Source organism: Nothoprocta perdicaria, unplaced genomic scaffold, assembly GCF_003342845.1.
Source record: "Nothoprocta perdicaria isolate Ctin4 unplaced genomic scaffold, notPer1 scaffold_10, whole genome shotgun sequence".
In the NCBI taxonomy this organism is placed as follows: domain Eukaryota; kingdom Metazoa; phylum Chordata; class Aves; order Tinamiformes; family Tinamidae; genus Nothoprocta; species Nothoprocta perdicaria.
In genome coordinates this window covers 222,813-236,138 of record NW_020454094.1, presented here as the reverse complement: position 1 = coordinate 236,138, position 13,326 = coordinate 222,813, and the positions used below count along the sequence as shown (strand labels likewise).

Here is a 13,326-nt window from a genome sequence, read left to right as displayed (position 1 = left end):
TGAAGAGCTGCTCAAAGGCGCTCTTGGAATTTGCGGCAAGTCGGAGCGTGTTGGGACGGTGGGAAGGGACCTTGTGCTGCRCCGGCGGCACCGTCACCCTCCTGCGTGCGGGGACGCCCTGGCCGGGTTCATCCCTGCACGGCTCCACACTCCCGTCGCAGGTGCCYGGACGACTCTATATGTTACACGAGATCTGCTCCGTGCACTCCGCTTCCTCCCTTGGAAAGCATTCCTGAGGATCCGGCTGGTGCCTGCGCTCGCTTCCAAGTGGGAACAAAGGACTGGGGAGTTTATCATCTGGATTATTCACGGTGGTGGCTCCTGCTGCCTTTTCCAGAGGTTTGTGGGCTTGTATAACCCGGTATGTAACACACTGTAAAGCAATGCATACATTGCTCGTATGCAAAGGCTTGCGTGGATGTTTTCCAGGTTATTTTCTAGCCCACAGCTGTATTTATGTTGCCCCTGGAGTACATTGGGCAGGGTTAGGTGGTAAATGCAGTGGTGCAGTCAGCCCAGGGACAATTCTTGTTCTTGCCAGGCATGTTCTTGAAAGGATGAAATACAGGGGGGTTTACATGGTCCCTCATGGAATAAGTAACCTCCTACCATGTGTTTGCCCTAGTGGTAAAAAGGCACCATTTTTTTTTTTTTTTTTTGGGGGTTTTTTTTGGTAAAGGCATTTTTTTTTTTTTTTTTTTTAAATAAGAGCTTCTGGAAGCAGCTGGGTGAGGTCTTTAGGTATTCGCTGTCTTTGCTTTTTCCCCTCTTTATTTTTGCCGTGTGTTTGCTTTTCATCTCCGCTCGCACTGGAGAATGAGTGAGCGGCTCCTCGCCCTGCAGTGCAAACGTGGCTGTTCCGGGTGCCYGGGGCCAGGCGCGGYGCCGCTGGAGCTGCCGCTGGGCTGCAACGGAAGGATCCCCCGGAAAACGGCACCCCAAAGCGGCCGGTGCCTGGTCCGACAGCGAGACAGGTTGGAGTAGCTTAGAGCACCTTTTGTGCTGCGTCCTGAGTAATCGTTGTCCCCTGAGCGGCTGGATAATAATCTGGCCGTTCAGCGATGGGGTGGGAAGGAGTCGGTGCAGGAGCACCTTGCAACGGGCTTTTGTGTCGCTGCTCTGCTCCCGTCTCTGAACGTTGCAAGTGCGTTGGGAAGGTGGCCTGTGCCGCAGTCACAGCGCCCTTCCCTGCGCCAGAGGGGGCCCCGGCTTGCTAAAATTCGGGGAAATTCCCCAAATTTCCTCACCACGGCTGTTAGCTGCACGTGTGCGAGCGGTACCTTTGCTCTCACGCAGATCCTGTGCCTTTGCACGCTGTGTCCTCGCTGCCCCTGCGTGGAAATGGTTACGTAGGCCTGATTTTTGCATAGAAAAGCCAGCTCCAGTTGCATCCTGGTTTAAATCCAGCAAGTTGTTTGCTTTTGAGAAGAAAAAATGTTTGGCTCATTGCGGGCCATGTTCTTGGCAGCTGATTGCAGGCGAAGGGTAGCACGAGGCTGGTGTTGCTGGATATTTTCATCCTCTTTCCTACGTGCTGCCTGTTTCTCTTGCTCACAATGTGTTTGAGAGGCTGCGTTCTGGGAACGCGCTTGGGAATTGAATCCTCTGTCCTTCAGCTTTGTGTTTCCCGCTTTCCTGCGGCTCCTTCCTGCAAGGACGGGGCTGTTTGACATGACTGACTTAATGATGTTGATAACCCGGTCGGTGCRGAGCCGTGTCCGGGAAACTCCTTAGGTGACAAACATCGCCCCAGCAAAACGGTCATGGATTATTTAGCCTGGAGAAGGGAAGGCTGAGAGGGGATCTGACCAATATATATAAATATCTGAAGGGGGAATGTAGGGAGGAAGAGGCCAAACTCTTCTTGGTGGTGGCCGATGCCAGGACAAGGGGCAGTGGTCCCAGTTGGAGCCCAGGCAGCTCCATGTGGCCGTGAGGAAGAGCTTGTTTGGGGTGAGGGTGCCCAGCCCTGGCCCAGGCTGCCCAGGGAGGCTGCGGAGGCTCCTGCTCTGCAGATCTGCCAACCCGCCGGGATGTGAGCGGGTGCCCCGAGCTCTGGGTGTCCCTGCTGGAGCAGGGGGCTAAACTGGTTGTTCCCGAGAGGTCCCTTCCAACCCCAACCATCCTGGGATTCTGGGCTTTGGAGGCTTTTGTTTTGCAAGGTGGAGGGGGCAAGCAGAAGTTAGTGATCAAGGCGGATGGAGCAGAGAAGGACACTGGGGGAGTGTGGTTAAAATTGCTTTAATTAGCATGAAACTGGTCCTGCAGCTGGAAGGTCTGGTTGCCCTGCCTGTGGATATGGGAAGTGTGGCATGTGGCAGGGATCTCATGAGTTCTCCCTGCTGTGGGGAGGTAGGGACAGATTTACCTCATATACAGGCAGCCTTTTTAGTGTTTTATGATGTTCTTTTTTGCCTTTTTTGTTTTTTTCCTTCCAGTAGCTATTTTTTTTCCTGGATATTCTGGTATATTCTAGTGCAGTATCCATGCTGTAAATACCAGTGCAGAGCTTGAGAAGAAAAGAAAATCTGGGAAAAGGAAGTTTTTCTAGTATTCCTACAAAAAAAAAAGGCTGGAGGAGGTTTTCTGATAGCATTGCACAACGTTGCATTTCTATTTAAAGGATATAGCTGAAGAATTTCAAGGACCAAGAAGCTCTTCCAGGTTGATGTAAGCAAGTCTTTCTGCTTCAGCCTGCATGATTTTTGAGGGAGCATAGATGGAGCTGGGAATAATGCAGCATTTTACCTTCATATCACGTTTGTATTGGACTTTTTAGCTTTAATTTCCCTGTATTTTTTAAAGCTTAGCTGGATCGTGGTGGCTGTGCAGCAGAGGAGATGGCTCTTGCTGAGCAGCTGCTGGGGCCCCACGTGCGTGCCCTTTGCATCCRGCGCTTCCCACCGCTCCTGCTCTTTAGGCAGCGGTTTGGTTTGTTGGGCTTTTAACTAATAGTGTGTCAGGGGACATAATGTCTTGTTTCTGGGTCTGACTTTTCCCTCCGGAGCGTAGCTTTTCCTTGATGATAGCCCCCTGGGCGATTTATGGAAATGTGGGGATGTCCTCCTTTTCTCCCCGTTAATGAGCAAATGCTTTATGGCAGCGTCTGGTGGGTAGCGCCTTTGATTAGGGGAACTTTCTTTAAAGATGCAAATCTGTGAAGTTGGACGCTTGGAAGTTTGAACGTTTTTCTTTACACAATCTTCCCCAAATTCTGAGAGCATAAAAGCAAGTCTATCGTGCCATGTTGTTAAGTCAGGTTTACCACAATTTTAGTTTGCTCTGTTTTTGATACACATCTAAACATCTTGAAATGAAAAGGGATTTCTGAATTGAAGCCATTTTTCCACAGGCTTCAGTTTGTTCCCAGTGGAAATTTTTTTTTTTTTTTTTTTTTTTGAGAGCAATTTAGATTTCAGTTAATTACCAAATTCCCTGTTTTTAAGGAACAGGCTGCACATGGAAGAAGGAAACCAAGGTCTCAACTGTCCTCCTCTCCATCCATTTCCATGGTCTGAGGTGGGACTTCCAGGACATGCGTGAAGTGAACCTGCCCTTGAATCAGTCCAATGCTGTCTTGAAGCACGAGTGATTTCCTTCAAAGGAGCAATAATAGCTTTCTCTTTGATTCATGGTGCCAAAGGAGAATGCTTACTGATAAAAACTGAGTTAGAAACCTCAGCGAAACTCCTACGTGTTGCTTTGGGCGACCGTGTTTGTGGTGCTCGGCACCATGACGGTCTCCTGGCAAGGGCCGCGTTGTGAGGGATCTCTTGGGCTGTAGTTAGAGAACGTTACGCTGGGGTGGAACAGAATAATCGATGGGGAAGCCAGAGGCTGCCTCTGGCCTAGATGGCAATCTCTTAACTGCCGAGACAGCAAAACCAGGGGGGTTTCGATTGGGGACCTTCTCTGCATGAGGATGGTCCTCAGTGGAGGAGAGCACCCTTGGCTGGGGATAAYCCATACACTGAAGGGGGAGTTCATCGCCTGCCACGTTCTCCTCCYGTCTGTGGTCACCCACGTGTCTGATGCTGCTGTTCCAGTCAGGAGGAGCCTCCCTGAGCCGTCCCAGGGAGCCTCTGCTCTCCATGACTTCTAGTCGCTTCCTTCCAGCCTAGAAGAGGAAGAAAATCCTGTTTGGCAGCTTGGAAGAAGAGATCCACCACCCCGGTGGACTTCCAGGTCRGCTTGGCCCCAGGGATAGTTCTCTGCAGTAACTTCATCTATCGAGACATTGAAAATCAGAGTTGAGTACAAGAAAGTATATGTTTTTTAACTTAAAATCCCTTGTTACTAACTTTTCAATAGAAAATATTGGCGTGTTTTGCAGATTTTCACTAAAAGAAATTGTTGTGAACTAATTTGGTTTTCTTTAAGAAAAAAACAAACAAACAAACCTACTTCATTTAAGAACCTAGCTTTACTCCCAACATTGTGGGGTATGGTTGCACATATTATTTAAGTTAACATCTGTCCTAAGGCAAACAGAAACATCCAGAAATGTCAGACTYGGTTAATTACAGACACACTTAGAAACAAGTTTAGATGGGGTTAGATGTGTTCTCGGTGGAAGACTTGGACTCTGGATGGAGAGATGAGCGGCCCAAGGCTTGTCCTGCCTGTGTTGGTGACCCTCTTTTGAGGATACCAGTGCTGTAGCCTTGGAGCTGCTGAAGTASAGGATGGTCAAAATGGGCTTGGTTGTCTGTTTTTGTCAAAGCCACTCAGTACTTGCCAATTTAGACACCCAAGAAGATGATGCTATTCTGATGGAAATTCARGACGTGTATTGGCACAAATGTAGTACAATGACGTGAAAGTATGGAGAGGGTTGGGGTCGGAAGGAGCTCAGGGTTTGCTGGAAGCAACGGTGAGTGGCTCGTTGGGAGGGACGAGGGTGAAGAAGTTGTGGTTCGCTGCTGTTTGCGAAGCAGAGCAGCCTTTACCACCTGAGAGCTGGTTGGGGTTTGCCTGGTTGGTTTCTGCCTCTTCTTTTTCACCAGGAGAGCACCTTGCTGGTCGAGTTTGAAACCTCCTGCGGGATGCTGCTGCTAACCACAGTGTTGGTTAGGGAGGAAGGGTTTGTGCTACCCGGAGCGTGGGTTCATTTCACAAGCGCTTAGTAAGGCTGGCTTGGCCACTCCGGTTTAGTGCTGCATGTGGAGAACAGCCTAAAATTGCTCTAGGAGGCGTGTAAATGAGGACATTCCTTACTCTTCGAGGCTGCTGGCTGTATCCRATGGACTTTTGCGTAGAGATTGCGGTCGAGTGGCGATGGAAACAGCAATGTCCCGGGGGCCGGGGTTGAGCCYACGCCGTGGTGCTGCCATCTGCTCCTCCTCCTCCTCCTYCCTCTCCARTTAGCACCTTCCCGGGGGTGCCGTGGGGCTGGGTGCCTCCTGCRGGATTCGGCAAGACAGTTTGGGAAGTGTGCGAGACCTGTTATTGGAGATGCACGGAAAGCGGGGATCGAGGTGGCTTGGATGGACCCTTCCTTAAGGGCTCTGTCTGGACCCCTGCTCCTGTTGCTGCCACTTGAAATGTCAGCCCTGACCTGCCCAAACTTCATCCAAAGGGTGAATTTGGCCCCGGTTCAGTTGCAGAAGGCTGGACGTGGGTAAACATGAGGTGAATTTTTTGCAGTGAGGAGTCTGGCTCAAATTTTGTGTGGCTTGAAGGTGGGGGAAGGAGYAATTAAATTGGTATGTTATCAAATTGGAATGGAAATATTGCCTTTGCAATAAGAAAAGAGTTCTTGTAGAGAGCAGAATTTCTGGAATCCCTTTGGGGTCTGGCCTGTCGGCCGCTGCTGTCCTTTGGTGGTGCCAAATGGTGACACAATTTTCACCTTTTCTCTGTGATTCCCGTCCTCTCCCCCAGTACTTTGCAGTGGACTTYGCATGTGTTTTTTGGTGACACCATAATTTTAGATCCTTTTCAGAAAATCACAGCCTAAAGGAATGTGATTACACAAACACAACATGCAACCTGGATCACATGCAGAAGCATTTCAATGGACAAAAATCTAAATGAAGGGAAGACAAACAAGAGTCTGTTTGTTTTGTTTGTTATTTTAATTAAATCCTTTTTTTTTTTTTTTTCCTATTCTTTGTATAGGTTCCTGAAAGTTAGCACTATGACTGATGGAGACTATGATTACCTGATCAAACTCCTGGCCCTCGGGGACTCTGGGGTTGGAAAAACGACATTCCTGTACAGATACACCGATAACAAGTTTAATCCAAAATTCATCACGACGGTAGGCATAGATTTCCGGGAAAAACGAGTGGTAAGTTGTCTCATACGAATAATATCAGTCTTTTTTTTTTTTTTAATTTGTTATTGCTGAGGAAAAAAAAAAGAGCATGCTACTTCTCTTATTGTAGGATAATGCATATGTTAATAATGATTTTTCTGATCAAGTTTTTGGCTAGATGCAAGATAGATATAGATGTAGGGTATAAATATATATAAATAATATATAAATATATAGRGTATAGATGGATATAGGGTATAAAATCAACTTTCTAATAGTAGCAATTGTATTTTGCTTAAGTAGTAAACGTGTAATAAATACAAGMTATTAGAGTCTGGACGATGCTTGCAGACATTTCCTTGATGGAMGCTGTGCATATTTGCCCAGCTGAAAGACAGGGACCTGTTTAAACTGCCTTCTTGTTGGATTCCTGAAGTATTTCACAGGAGTTTGCGTGAGACGCACGCTAGGTCTTGACCCTGCAGACAGGGCTCGACTGGTGCAAGAGCCACTGCTTGTGCAGAGCCTGGCCTGGGCTGGAGTCGTGGTCAAAGCTAAGCTTTTTACCCAGGAGCAGCTCTGTGGATCTGACACAACTTTGTGCCATTTACTTTGAAGAAAACCATGTAGAAAAACCACTTTTCAGCCCTTCGCCAGGTTACAGCAAGACCTATAAGCCATTCCCAATGTTTCTTATTAAAATGTTTTCCCATTTTGAAATAGTCAACTAAAAACAAACGTCTTTGGCAACGGCAACCCTCTGGAGGGTTTGGGTGCAATTTATGTGTTTCTTGGCCCCATGTGTCAGCAGATCTGCGTATACTCTGATCGGGATGTATATTGGTGTGTTCAGGTCCCTAGGGATGCTGCCAGTTAAAATGCAGTGGTTGTAGTTCTGCAGCATTAGAAAATTAATCACAAGGCCTTAGGTGGAATGAGAGACCCTTGGATCTGGATATTGTGTTAGACTACTCAGATTCAGTGTTATGTAAGCCCAGACTAGTTAAATGTGATGCACAGGTTGGAAACTGCTTCATTCTCCTCGCTATTAAGTTCCATTGAGGTCATGAGAGTAAAATATTGATGTAGATTTTTATTGTGAGCAAATGTCTGAACACGCTCGTTGCTGGAGAGCTCCTTCCCTGGCTGCTCAGAGCTCGGTGAAGTGSCTGAACGTGGACCCTGCCTCATCCAGCAGCGCTGAGCTGCTCTGCTAAAGGCTGCTGTCAAATTTCTTTGGTAATTTTCCCATTTACAATGTATTTTTGGCGTAGGAGGCTTGATAAGAGTAGGATAAACCATCTTATGTGAAATTACCAGCTTTGAAACATCCCAAGGGTCTACTGGAAAAAAAGGACTTCCTCTTGAGGAAGAGATTTTAAAGGTTAAATGCGTGGATTTCTGTTGTGTTAAAGTCGCTTCAAAAAGTGACTCTTTGAGATTCCCAGTGCCAGAGGTTGGCAGGCCCAGGTAGTAAAGAAGTCGTTAATGTTGAACAGAAATTAATGAAGAAAAAGGATTTTTTTTTCTCTTTAGTAGAGGTTCATCCTGTCAGTCCCTGTGGAATTAGTGAGACCAGCAATGGAGCGAATGCGGAAACCTTGCTCCTCATGCTGGTACACTGACTTGTACAGAACTGCATCTCATCTCAAGCGCTGCATGTGGCCAAGTTATCTTTAAAGGGCAGCTTTTGAGGACAGTTCACTGGCTTCTGGGTTTTTAAGGGTTATTGCAAGCCTCCTTCTGAAGTGGCTTTTAGTATTAAGGCTCAGCTTTGCGTTAGGGATGGGATTTGTTGCTCGGTTCTGCAGAAATTACAAAAAAAAAGGCCGTGCTGCAGGTTCAGATCTGTGTCTCTCTGCAGGTGTACAGCACGAGGAGCCCAAACGGATCCCCAGGGAAGGCCTTCAAGGTGCATCTGCAGCTGTGGGACACTGCTGGGCAGGAAAGGTAACCAGCTCAGCCTGCACAGCTCGTGGGAACTCAAGGTTTTTGCCTTTCTGAATAAACCCCTGGGCATTTTGAGAGATAAAAAATGAAAAAACCATGCTATTTTGGGGCGACAAACATATATGTCAGAAGCCAAGTTTCCCAGCCATGGCTTTGTTATGGTGGTCAGAGCATCTCAGAAGATGGGGCTGGAAGGAGTTTAAATCCGTCTGTTCATGGCCTCAGCACAGCTCTCACTTCCAGCACATGTGGGTCATCGGTTCATTGGGGTTTTCTGTTTTGTCCTGTTTTTTTGGGCTTTAGAATATGTTTTTAATCCCATCTGGAAGGGACGAACTATCCCATTCTCCTGTTTTTTTGATCCTCCATTATCCTTTAAAGGGCAGACTGCCTATCGCGTTTTCCTAGGTGTCCCCCGTGGCTCTGTGCAATCCAGYGCACTGGCCTTTGCTCTCGCAGAGCGTGTGCGCTTGCCCCGTGTCACTCCTGTGTCACCCGTGGCCTTAAGGAGACTTAAACACAGGTCCCATCTCTTGGCAGTGTTCAAGCACTGCTTGTGTGCACACAAAGAAGCAAGCTCAGGTTTAACATTTAGAGACTGGTTTTGTTTTGGGAAGAAAAGCCTAAAAGTGTGTGTCAGATATCTGACCTGCTTTTGTYCTAATTTTCAGGGATTTGTGGAGTAAAATATCAATTACAGCTCCTGATTTTTGTTAGACTGTGCAAAATTGGTTGCACGTGGTCATGTCACATGGGCATGTTTTGCGAGGTGATTGATTGCTGTAATATATAAAAAATATATATGAAAAGAGTGTAGACTGTTGTACAGTCTGCAAGCACTCTGTGAAAGTCTTGTGTTATTTAGATTTTGTCTTAATTTGAAGAGGTTTGCGACCTGGGTGCAAACGAGGTTGTAGTTGCACGGTCTGTAGTTTCACCTGCTTTCCTGGCTTTGTAAGAAGCCTATAAATCATACAGTTGTAAATGCAGCCTTATTAAATGCTTTGCTCAGGTCTGTTTGCAGAGTGCATGTGCACCCTGAAAACAAGGTTATCTCCCCTTCTAACTGAGTTTCCCTGCAAACAGTCGCCCTGCACASTCAGAAGCAGCCAGCTCCTCTTCCTTTGCCATCTTCTTTAGTTCTTGCTGTATTAGGCAATGTGCATCCATGGGTAAGTGTGTGTCACCACAGCAGTGGGACCCTTTGCTGTCACTGTGATCTGTGATGCGCTAAATGCTTCCTGCATCTTTTCTCGATTCTCTTTTATTCTCCCCTCTCTGGGGTTTTTTCTTCGGTTAAATCAGACAGGCAGGATTTGAACCATTAGATTAGTCACCAGCACTGTTTATGTTTTCACATAGAAGCTTCCCCTGGTAGATTACTAACACTGTGATTAAGAGTTATCCAGTGATGTGATACATCATAGCGAAGATGAAGGTCATGGATTTTGCTTCCATGGGAACATATATCCACTAAATCACACAGACTCTTCATATTTCAAGGTAGTTTAATGGAATTTTTGCACAAATGACTCAGAAAAGCTTTGCACTATCTCTCATTTTCCTTTGCTCAATTAAGACTTGCCAAAAATATGTTACCTCGAATGCTAGAGCTCCGTTTGTATTAACAGAGCTGTCCTGCCTCCTCCTCTTTCCTTCCTGCAGGTTTCGGAGCCTTACCACAGCGTTCTTCAGAGACGCCATGGGCTTTCTGCTCATGTTTGATCTCACCAGTCAACAGAGCTTCTTAAATGTCAGAAATTGGATGAGTAAGTAGAGCTGTAGAGCTTTGCCTGCACTGGTTGGCTTGAGGCTTCCTCGAGGGTTTTAGGCTGCTAGGTGTCCTTGTGCATGTCGTGGTTTTAAAGCCAGTCGAACAAAGTGTTTCTCTGGAGTGTTGCTGTAAATGAGGTGCTCGCAGCCTGGGTGCTGCGAACCACGCTGGCTCCTGCTGGCTTTTGGGGTGCTCCTGAGATGACCTGTTGGGTTGCATCCTGAAACCACAAGTAGATGGAAGGACAGTCATTGCCCTTAGTACTTACTGTGCTGCACCAGATCGTCCTGGCCAGGGCAGACCTGTGTCTTCGGGTAAAAGCCTCACCAGATGTGGGACRTGTGCATCCTTTCTGTTGCATGGTGTGTTAGTTTGGGCATGTGCTTGGTCTTCTTGTCTGGGCTTTGCACAACCCACCGCATCTGTGACCTCTTCCAAATCTGGCAGTTTTCACTTCCTTGAGCATAGCCCACGTTTGAGGCAAGGCACAGGAGCTTGGCAGCTGTTCTTGCTGTTAGCTCTGTGCTGAGTGTTGTATTATTAAAGCAGGATGCGATTCCTCCCTGTCTGCCCTGAGGCTCCGTTAAAATTGGGCGCTGAGGACTTTGCTGGGAAGGCTGCACAGSGTTTGCTCGCAGGCCCTGAGCAGCCAAACGTGTCATTGCCCTCGGAGGGGCCCRTGCTGCTTCCAGGAACCCCGTACATGGAATCCTGGGATTGCGTCTGCAGCCACTGGCCGCTTCTCTTGGGATGAGGGATGGGCTAAAAGCGGAACGCAGGCTACATTGCCAAGGTTGTGTTCAGCTGAGGGTGCTTAATGCATAATGTGTGGCAGAGAAATGTGTTTGGTGAGAAGTGGTTCCTTAGCCTGGGGTATTTCAAGGTGGGCAGGAGGAAAGAGAATTGCTTTGGGTGTCTTTRGTCATAAATACTTAGGCTTTCAGGAATTTCCAGCACACTCTAAGCTTCAGTTTATTTTTCCTTCTAGGTCAGCTGCAAGCCAACGCATACTGCGAGAATCCCGATATCGTGTTGATCGGGAATAAGGCTGATCTGTCAGACCAGAGGGAGGTGAACGAAAGGCAAGCGAAAGACCTGGCGGACAAATACGGGTAAGCGAATTAAGGGAGATGCTAAATTTAGTTAATAACAATGGTGAGTGTAGGTAATGGCTGTCTAGAGGCAGTCACAAGTGTCCTTATAAACCCAGAGATGCTGAGGAGAACAGAGCTTTGTATGATGGRAGGGCTGCAGCAATTGATAGTCCTCCCTGCTGAAAAAGAAGAATTGGGAAGTGCTGTTTTAGACTGAGTTGGGATTGCAGAGTGGGAACAGCTCCACCCAAGCTGAATTGCACTTAGACACACTTTCACTGAGGGCCAAATAGCCAAAGTKCGACCCATGCTAAAGAGCAGGGTAGTTCTGGTGATATTAAATGAGGAAGCTCGGCTTCACCAGCTGCAATGAGCAGACGCCCGGAGAAATCTCCCGTGTGAGACACTGCGCTGATCTGAGAAGCTTCTGTGGCCAGGGAGTGTCCAGGAAAGGTGTGAGGACTTGCAGCAAGTTCCTGCTGGCTGCAGTGCCGGGGACTGCTGCAGTTCTCCCCTGCAGCTTCTGCAACCACTGCTGTGCCCAGCAGAGCTCCTGGTCACCCGCAGCGTCTCTCCACTATTSCCCAGCGATTCTCTCCACTATTCCAAGCGTCAGGGGAACTTTTGCCATTAGCCTTTCAGTGAGTCTATCCCAATAACTGTGCCACAGGAACAGGAGTTCTGGCCCTGGCCGGGAGGGGAGGAGAATCCAGGTGAACCCAAAGCCCCAACCTGCCCAATTCCTTCTGCTAGCGCCCGAGGCGTCGCTGGCACCGCGGGGCTCTCACTCGTGGCCGCGGGAGTGCCTGTTCCCACGGGGCCTTTCCGTTCCCGCTGCAGCATCCCGTACCTGGAGACGAGCGCGGCGACGGGGCAGGCGGTGGAGCAGGCCGTGGGCGCCCTGCTYGACCTGGTCATGAAGCGCATGGAGCAGTGCGTGGACAAGGCGCCGGGCGCCGCCAACGGCGCGGGCACGGCCGGCCCGGAGCCGCCGGCGCCGCGCGGCGCCCGCTGCGCCTGCTAGCCCGGGAGCGACGCGTGCCATGGCTGGAGAGCGTCGGGACGGCATTCCCGGGAGCCGGGATGCTCCCGGAGCCGCCGGGCCGTCCTGCTGCTGGGGTTCGTTTCTCCCTGAAGAAAGAACTGCTTCTACATGGAAAGCTGGGTCTCCGTGAGGCGCTCGYGTTGGTGATTCCTCCTGATAGGTGCCGTTTTCGTGACAATTGTGCCCGCTTCTCTTCCCCTTCCCACTCCCGTCCCCTCCAGCCCTTATCTTGATGATCCAAGATGCTGAATTGAAGAAAGTGACTTTATTTTTTTAAAAGAGGAGGGAAGGAATTATATGAGGTCGATATAAACGGGACAAAGCAATTAAAACAGCAGTGGGTGGTGTTCCAGGTCTGTGCCACTTTATGATTTCTTTATAATTCTTGCTCTGTGTCAGGGACCAGCATTTTCAGAGATGGATGAAAGATTTGATGTGGCCCATTAGGAAAACTTCCCTCTTCGTGCAGAGCGAGCGGTGCTGCCGGCCTGCTCAGCTTCACGGGGGCGGGAGGAGCGTGCGTCACTTCGGGGGTCTGGGAGGGAAGGAGGAGATTTAATTTTGAACAAATCCACTCGGGAATTGTCGCTGTTCTTGCCAGTAATCCAAGCAGGGATGGGAGAGCTGCAGGAGGTCCCGAGTGTTCAGTTCCCACGCTGCAGGGATGGTTTGGAAAGAGAGGAGCATCCTTGATGGAAAAAGAGGAAAGCTGGATTTTGTGAAGCRTCTTACAACTCTCACCGTAAGCAAAAAATACTAATTTTTTTCCCCTCCCTCACATAAGGAACCCATCCTTTTCTCCCTCAGATAAGTGGGTGTCCCAGGTGGGACAAGGGGAAGAGCTGAGGAGCGATTCACTGCAGGCCTCTTGGGACATTCAGGAGAAACTTCCTTGTGCCTCCCAAAAGAGGCAGCAGGGAATCYTGGTGATGGGGACCGGGCTCCGCAGGGGTGGCTCGAGCTGGAAATGTGTCACAGGAGCTTGAGGTGCTTCTGGGGCCAAACAGGAGCCTCTTGTGTGCTGCTGCAGGAGGGTGATGTGTGGGGGCTGCCCTTTGCAGACACGTACAAGAAACCCCATGAACCAGCACGTGGCTCATCACAAGCAAAGACAAGCAGAAGAAATAGAGAAGTCCTACACTTAAAATTGCAGGATCATTGTGGAAATCTTACCTGGATCATTTTGGCAGTCGTGGGATAGCGT

At 48.7% G+C, this 13,326-nt stretch overlaps 1 protein-coding gene across 1 annotated transcript; it reads left to right on the top strand.

The window, feature by feature from the left end:
• The first annotated feature begins 326 nt into the window (after positions 1 to 326).
• On the top strand, positions 327 to 12,101 carry RAB27B (RAB27B, member RAS oncogene family). Its single transcript, XM_026038921.1, has 6 exons — positions 327 to 339; positions 6,121 to 6,292; positions 8,124 to 8,209; positions 9,875 to 9,978; positions 10,972 to 11,095; positions 11,918 to 12,101. The coding sequence occupies exons 2-6, from the start codon at positions 6,140 to 6,142 to the stop codon at positions 12,099 to 12,101; spliced, it is 651 nt and encodes a 216-aa protein (XP_025894706.1). The 5' UTR covers positions 327 to 339; positions 6,121 to 6,139.
• The last annotated feature ends 1,225 nt before the right edge of the window (positions 12,102 to 13,326 follow it).